At 43.3% G+C, this 8,509-nt stretch overlaps 1 protein-coding gene across 1 annotated transcript; it reads right to left on the bottom strand.

Annotated features, from left to right (window-relative positions):
* Nucleotides 1–950: 950 nt before the first annotated feature.
* LOC121541137 (complement C1q-like protein 2) lies at nt 951–2,281 on the bottom strand. Its single transcript, XM_041850116.1, has 4 exons — nt 1,951–2,281; nt 1,735–1,779; nt 1,471–1,605; nt 951–1,297 (listed from the first exon to the last, which is right to left on the bottom strand). The coding sequence occupies exons 1-4, from the start codon at nt 2,249–2,251 to the stop codon at nt 1,008–1,010; spliced, it is 771 nt and encodes a 256-aa protein (XP_041706050.1). The 5' UTR covers nt 2,252–2,281; the 3' UTR covers nt 951–1,007.
* Between the last annotated feature and the right edge of the window lie 6,228 nt (nt 2,282–8,509).

The raw sequence follows: 8,509 nt of genomic DNA, 5'->3' as shown, positions 1-8,509 counted from the left end.
TCAGTTGTCAGAGCAGCTTACCGATCACTGCACCTGTACACAGCCCATCTGTAATTAGCCCACCCAACTACCTCATCCCCATATTGTTATTTATTTTGCTCATTTGCACCCCAGTATCTCTATTTGCACATCTTCTTCTGCACATCTATCACTCCAGTGTTAATACTAAATTGTAATTATTTTGCACTATGGCCTATTTATTGCCTTACCTCCATAACTTACTACATTTGCACACACTGTTTATAGATTTTCTATTGTGTTATTGACTGTATGTTTTGTTTTATCCCATGTGTAACTCTGTGTTGTTGTTGTTTTAATCGCACTGCTTTGCTTTATCTTGGCCAGGTCACAGTTGTAAATGAGAACTTGTTCTCAACTGGCTTACCTGGTTAAATAAAGGTGAAAAAAACAAGTTAGCAAAATATGAAGACTGTGCAAGGGGTGTGTAGACTTTCACTAGCGACTGTATGTATTCAGTGTTCCTGCAGCTTGTCGTTATGGCTCCTCTGTGGTGATGTATGATTTGTGTACACACATCCACAGGACACACACATCCACAGGGACACACATGACGTCAGTACGAAGGTAAGACAATGGCCTTGGCCGCAGCGGGCCTGTTGTTTAAACGTTGTGCCGTTGATTCAGGCTCTCTGGCAGCAGCAGCGAGCAGCTCAGCCCACAGGATTTCCATGGTGTCAACAGACTGTCACAGCCCAGGGACCAGCAGCACACTAATACCCTGTCATAACATGACATTAGGTAACACCCTAGCTAGTGGCTTCAGGAGCAATTTACAGATCCAAATAGATCTGCTTCAACACATTAGTTAGGAAGGGGCCAGAAAGCCACCAGATAAAATACAGTAAGCCAATTAACTTTTATTTAGTTTCATTTTTATACACTTCTGATGTTTTTACAGTTTTAAAAACCTATACTTTATGGCCAAATTAATATATTGTCAATCAATTCTAATCTTTACAAAAGCTCAGTTAAATCAACTGGTCTTGTTACACTGTGAACAGTAGGAACCCAGTAAAGGTGTTATAGTTATTTATGTCATCATAGACAACCCTGTTAGCCCAGAGCTGGATGTAAACACTGTCTCCCACCTCCAACTGCAGTACTGCTGCGTTGCTAGCGCTTTCGTGGACATTCATACTGTCATCAGTGTTCCATGTAGTAACCAGCTTCTCACTGTTCTTCATCAGAGACACGACAGAGTTGGGACGGCCAGAGTTGTTGCTGTACATGGAGTAGCGGAAGCAGTACATCCCTCTGACCATGGCTGTGAAGATGCCTATGAAGGAAGATAAATAATATTACCTGATTGACAACGCAAACACGTATACGAGAGCATGCACGCACGCGCACACACACACACACACACACACACACACACACACACACACACACACACACACACACACACACACACACACACACACACACACACACACACACACACACTACCTGTAGCAGGATTGTAGCTGCTGCCGGTGTTGGAGAAGACTATTTTGTACTGTAAAGGGGTATTGGTGCTGAAGGGTCCAATGATCCCACCGCCAGAGTCTCTGAGAGCTACAGAGAAGGCCACCTTTGGCTGGGCTGGGGAATGAATGAATGAATTCATTAGTTAATGAGTTAATTATTGAATGAACGAACGATCAAGTAGATATCAAGAAGGACATAGATAGATAGATGCCACTTTGAGGAAGAGTGGAACCTTGCTCTTACCAGCTGATAAGCTCTTCTTCAAGGCTTTCAGTTCTTCCTCTTGAGCTGAAATAACAGCAAAGATGTAATAACAAAACCTCAACCTTACAGTGCAGTAAATGCTCAACAAATAGTAATCAATAAGACAAAGTTCAAATAAATGAAATAAGAATAAGTGCATGAAGCTGTATAACACTTCACAGAACGCTTTGATTGTTACATCTATGTGCTACTTACCTGTATTCACTTTCTTCAGCTCCTCCACCTGACTCTCACTGGCCTGTAGCTTGGTCTCCACAGCTCCTAGTTTCTGTCCCATGGCCCCTAAACTTTCCTTCAGGGCAGCCTGTGTCTGGTCCATGGTTCCTAGTCTCTCTTTCATGGCTGCCAGTTCCCTGAACAGGGTGCAGGTGTCGGGCAGACAGCCGGCTAGACTAGCCCCAGTCCTCTGGTACCCCTCACTGTCCCCATGATCACCCACTCCCCCAGACAGGCAGCAGCACAGAGACAGCAGTAGCAGGGCTAGAACTCCCTTCATTCTTATTATATATTCTGCAAAAGACTTGAATGTTCTGTTTAGTCTTAAAGAACTGAATGTCCTGCGTAGCTCGAGTACCCCTCTTTATACTGTCCCACACCCAGTGTTATAAAGGGGGCTGGCAACAGAGAGGACTACGTTGCTCAAAGCTATGTAGATATTCCTGTAACGAACTCTTAACTCTCTTGATAACATTGTATGTGTGTGCAGGGTTGTGAAACTCGAGTCTACGTTACTGTAATTAAGTGTAATTCCTGTATATAATGAGCCAGGAATAAAAACTTCCCCTTTTCCAAGCACACTTCTTCGTTTATATATTGCCACCTTGTCAGGAGGTTTGTGTGTGTGCAGGGTTGTGAAATTCTGGAAACCTTACAACCCTTTTCCTGGAAATGTTCACATTTATAGTAGAACATTAGAAATATATGTTTTAGATTGTTCATACCCACAAGATACTTGTAATGTTATTGGATCAAATTATTCCTGCACACAACATTTTAGCTGTGCATGTTTAATTTGTCAGGTATATTCATCTGAAATGTCAGCAAAACCAATGTTATAGCTGTAGTTTTGTTTGTGTGTGAGGTGCATAGTGTACATAGCGTGTGTACAGAGGTATACACAAGCTATGTGCATGTGCGTGTGTGAGTTTACTTCACTACTTTGATGGTGTGTTTTTGTGGGGAAGAGGGGTGTGTCCTGTTGGTGTGTGAGGGGTTCCGAATTGGCTGTGCTGATTGGCCAAACCTACCCACCGCCACTTGACTGACAGCCAGCTGATTCAGAGAGAGCGAAGTCGATTCACAGATACACTCCAGTTTATGCGTCCCTCATTTGCTGTGCAAAATATACAATGCATTATGATACAGTAATGTAAGACTTGTCATGAGCACATATGACATCCTTATGTCATAGTATGATTTCATAATAATCCTAAATTATCCTCAGCCATTTTAAAGTGCACCGTAATGTCATTTGTGAGGCAGCCAGTGTCCGAATACCCATATGCTACTTGCGTTCTAAATAGTAGGCTTTTTGGGGTATACGAAAATAGAATGGTTTATATAGTAGGCGATGTGAAATATTGAAAATGTATTATTCTTGAAATGCCTGGATGTCATAGTCATTCCGGATTTTCATCAAGTAGAATTCGCTGCACACCATTGAGGAAGAGAATTCGTCGTTTCACACTCACATGTGTTTGACAACAATGAACAAATGGTGGGGAACAAGCGGTATTGTGCATTAGATGATGCCTTCTCTGTATGAATGAGATGTGTGTTGATATTTGTTGCTTAATGCATACGTTTTTACTAAACAGTACATTCTAAATAGTATGTAGTACTATTAGTACACAGTATGTAGTTTTAGTAAGTAGTAGGCAAGACAGATTTCGGACACGGCCAGTGACTCTTAGCTGTCTGACAGTGGATGTGGTGCCACCTACTGGGCCAGTGACTCTTAGCTGTCTGACAGTGGATGTGGTGCCACCTACTGGGCCAGTGACTCTTAGCTGTCTGACAGTGGATGTGGTGCCACCTACTGGGACAGTGACTCTTAGCTGTCTGATAGTGGATGTGGTGCCACCTACCGGGCGAAAGGCGGTAAAGCCAGTGCGTGAGGAGAAGATCTGTGTGCCAGTAGTGGCACACCTGCTGGAAGTGCCTTCCTCTCCTCCTCTCCCTTTCATTCTCCCCCACCTCAGAGCCAGTGGAAATCACTATATGAAACATGCAGGGCAGAAAGCAAAGAATTAACAGTGATTAATAACATACCAATAATCACAATCAATTATACGTTTTCTATGTTGTAGCAATCAGTCAGTTTTGTCTTCACAGTCTGACAATAGAGTGGGCGCATCAGGGTGCATCTCCCACCCTAACTCTCCTCCTCATCCCATGTCTTTAGTAAACAGAAATTGTCATCAGTTTCTAGCCAGGTCTCTCTCGTAAAATAGGTTTTCAAAATAAAGAGATTCTTGTGGTTTAAATAAAGGTTAAATCAGTAGAATAATCAGTAGAGGCCTGAAATCACTGGTGTCTGTTGTGAGTGTCTGTGTGTGACGGAGTCAGAGGGGAGCACAAGGTTGAGCTCAGAGAAGGAGGCCAGCTGGGGGAGCGAACCACATCCACCAGCCTCATCACATGGCGGAGGGATATTATCTGCAGAGAGGAGAAAAAAAAACTACCACAGATATAACCAATCTTTTAATATGGACAACTGACAAAAAATGAAATACAAAAAAAATAAGGGAAATCTAAATGGAGTCTGTAATGACAGAGAGATGTCTGCCGCCCAGTGATAAGAATAAGATAGTGCTGAGTGGGTGATTAATGAGGAGTTAATTAAAGGTAACGAGGAGCTGTGCGGCTAGATGAACCACAACCACACTGACTGTCCCCCTCACACTGCAGGGCTCCGCTGTCTGGGAGACGAGTGTGTATAGGAGTGTGTGTGTGTGTCAGTGTGTCTGTGTGTGTGTGTGTGAGAGAGAGAGAAAGAAATAATATTAGTGTGAGAGAATTTGTGTGTGTGACAATGTGAGTGTGTATGCGTGTGCGTATGTGTATGACAGCGCAAGTCTGTGTGGGTGAGTATGAGTGTGTGAGACAGAGGAAGAGTGTGTGTGTGTGTCTCCATTCCGTTCAGGCACAGTGGAGCGTAAGGCCAGTGAGTGGGTGTTAGAGTAGAGTACAGAGGGTTTGTCACTGACAGGGAGCGCTGTGACCTTCCCCAGGCAGTCCAACCCAACCAGGCCCAGCCCACTCAGCACTTTGCCTCTCCCACTGAATTACACTCCTCATCCGCATGAGTGAGAACAGCTACCCTAACACACACACCACTTAACCAGACCGCCTGGCTGCACGCAATCACACAAACCAATCACCCAGCCTGCAGGTCCAGAGAGAGAGGGGGCCAATATGGCCTAGCCCAGCGACCATCAGAGCAGTGGAAGGTGGAATGGAGCATAATGACATACAGTGGGGAAAAAAAGAATTTAGTCAGCCACCAATTGTGCAAGTTCTCCCACTTAAAAAGATGAGAGAGGCCTGTAATTTTCATCATATGTACACGTCAACTATGACAGACAAATTGAGAAAAAAAAATCCAGAAAATCACATTGTAGGATTTTTAATGAATTTATTTGCAAATTATGGTGGAAAATAAGTATTTGGTCACCTACAAACAAGCAAGATTTCTGGCTCTCACAGACCTGTAACTTCTTCTTTAAGAGGCTCCTCTGTCCTCCACTCGTTACCTGTATTAATGGCACCTGTTTGAACTTGTTATCAGTATAAAAGACACCTGTCCACAACCTCAAACAGTCACACTCCAAACTCCACTATGGCCAAGACCAAAGAGCTGTCAAAGGACACCAGAAACAAAATTGTAGACCTGCACCAGGCTGGGAAGACTGAATCTGCAATAGGTAAGCAGCTTGGTTTGAAGAAATCAACTGTGGGAGCAATTATTAGGAAATGGAAGACATACAAGACCACTGATAATATCCCTCGATCTGGGGCTCCACGCAAGATCTCACCCCGTGGGGGTCAAAATGATCACAAGAACGGTGAGCAAAAATCCCAGAACCACACGGGGGGACCTAGTGAATGACCTGCAGAGAGCTGGGACCAAAGTAACAAAGCCTACCATCAGTAACACACTACGCCGCCAGGGACTCAAATCCTGCAGTGCCAGACGTGTCCCCCTGCTTAAGCCAGTACATGTCCAGGCCCGTCTGAAGTTTGCTAGAGTGCATTTGGATGATCCAGAAGAGGATTGGGAGAATGTCATATGGTCAGATGAAACCAAAATAGAACTTTTTTGGTAAAAACTCAACTCGTCGTGTTTGGAGGACAAAGAATGCTGAGTTGCATCCAAAGAACACCATACCTACTGTGAAGCATGGGGTGGAAACATCATGCTTTGGGGCTGTTTTTCTGCAAAGGGACCAGGACGACTGATCCGTGTAAAGGAAAGAATGAATGGGGCCATGTATCGTGAGATTTTGAGTGAAAACCTCCTTCCATCAGCAAGGGCATTGAAGATGAAACGTGGCTGGGTCTTTCAGCATGACAATGATCCCAAACACACCGCAACGAAGGAGTGGCTTCGTAAGAAGCATTTCAAGGTCCTGGAGTGGCCTAGCCAGTCTCCAGATCTCAACCCCATAGAAAATCTTTGGAGGGAGTTGAAAGTCCATGTTGCCCAGCGACAGCCCCAAAACATCACTGCTCTAGAGGAGATCTGTATGGAGGAATGGGCCAAAATACCAGCAACAGTGTATGAAAACCTTGTGAAGACTTACAGAAAATGTTTGACCTGTGTCATTGCCAACAAAGGGTATATAACAAAGTATTGAGAAACTTTTGTTATTGACCAAATACTTATTTTCCACCATAATTTGCAAATGAATTCATAAAAAATCCTACAATGTGATTTTTTCTCATTTTGTCTGTCATAGTTGACGTGTACCTATGATGAAAATTACAGGCCTCTCTCATCTTTTTAAGTGGGAGAACTTGCACAATTGGTGGCTGACTAAATACTTTTTTTCCACACTGTATCTAGTGATGACTAAATGATCAGAACTTGTGTGGTGCGCAATTAATGACTGTAAGGATTCGACGTGAGCAAAATGAGACAGCTCTCAAAAAGTGATTGGTTAACTCCTTCCTACCTTTCTGGAAGTACCCTCAGTCTAACTAATCTGTATGTCATTGGATAAGTGAAGTAATCTCTCCACTGTATTATACACTACATGACTTTCAACGTGGCAGCGTCGTAGGATGTTCGTCAAATTTCTGCCCTGCTAGAGCTGCCCCGGTCAACTGTAAGTGCTGTTATTGTGAAGTGGAAACGTCTAGGTGCACCAACGGCTCAGCCGCGAAGTGGTAGGCCACACAAGCTCACAGAACGGGACCGGTGAGTGCTGAAGCGCATAGTGCGTAAAAATCGTCTGTCCTCGGTTGCAACACTCACTGCCAAGTTCCAAACTGCCTCTGGAAGCAATGTCACCACAATAACTGTTTGTCGGGAGCTTAATGAAATGGGTTTCCATGGCCAAGCAGCCGCACACAAGCCTAAGATCACTGTGCGCAAATCATAGTGCCAACCATAAAGTTTGGTGGAGGATGAATAATGGTCTGGAGCTGTTTTTCAAGGTTCGGGCTAGGCCCCTTAGTTCCAGTGAAGGGAAATCTAAACCTTACAGCATACAATGACATTCTAGACGATTCTGTGCTTCCAACTTTGTGGCAACAGTTTGGGGAGGGCCCTTTCCTCTTTCAGCATGACAATGCCCCCGTGCACAAAGCGAGGTCCATACAGAAATGGTTTGTCGAGATCGGTGTGGAAGAACTTGACTGGCCTGCACAAAGCCCTGGGATTTCCCTCCTACCATTTCATTCGCTCTTCTGACTATCCATCAACTCCTGGCTGAACCCTACATCGCAGCCACGGACAAAGCACATGCCTGCAATCGTTACATCGTAGCGCAGCAGGGGAGAGTGGTTTCATCACGGTCACACATTCAGAGGTTGATTTTTAGCCATTAATCTAAAATAATGAATAGATTTGAAACAAAAAACACTTTCTGTTTGTCATAGACGGACAAGATTAATGTGAGATGAAAGGCGAGTTCCTAACGAGTTCAGGAAGCCAAGCTAGAGCTGTGTGAGATGTTCACAGCGATGGGGGCAGACGTTTTGATCAAGAGAGACCTTTAGAAAACATGCACATTTTCTCTAACACTAAATATACAAATAATATGTATTTGACAGTTATAAGGAAGGTGAAATATTATAGTTAGTCGTTTTAGAATTTGATTATGCTATATTTATAAAACATATACGTCATTTGTTGAATAGGAAATACTTCATACAAAACATTTCAGATTTTCATATTTTTACCATATTTGTACTTTGTACTTGAGCTTGTGTCCTCAAAAGTGACTACACCTCAGCAATTTATAACTATTTTCACTAAAAAGCTGAGATTTGAACCTTTCTTTGTGTGCAGCATTACTAGTTATTGTTTATGGCCCTCTCATGATAAATATTTACTTTTGGGGATTACTTGGATGACATTTTCGATGACATTTAGTTACATTTAACTGGTTTAACTAGCTTGTCAAAGAGAGTCTAGCCATGTAAAGGGTTAAGTCTACCAGGAAGTGCAGAAAAACTGCTTGACCATATCAGTTGGGGAGGAGCATGTTAGTGTCACTATGCTGAAGTGAAACTTAAGAGACAGAGT

Source organism: Coregonus clupeaformis, chromosome 27 (genome assembly GCF_020615455.1).
Source record: "Coregonus clupeaformis isolate EN_2021a chromosome 27, ASM2061545v1, whole genome shotgun sequence".
Taxonomy (NCBI): Eukaryota; Metazoa; Chordata; class Actinopteri; order Salmoniformes; family Salmonidae; genus Coregonus; species Coregonus clupeaformis.
This window is presented reverse-complemented; position numbering and strand designations above follow the sequence as displayed.

Coding starts and splice junctions, on each gene's coding strand:
- LOC121541137 (XM_041850116.1), bottom strand. CDS start 2,251: ATGAAGGGAGTTCTAGCCCTGCTACTGCTGTCTCTGTGCTGCTGCCTG. Junction 1,606..1,734: donor GAAGAAGAGCTTATCAGCTG/GTAAGAGCAAGG, acceptor TTCATTCCCCAG/CCCAGCCAAAGGTGGCCTTC. Junction 1,298..1,470: donor CAGCTACAATCCTGCTACAG/GTAGTGTGTGTG, acceptor CTTCCTTCATAG/GCATCTTCACAGCCATGGTC.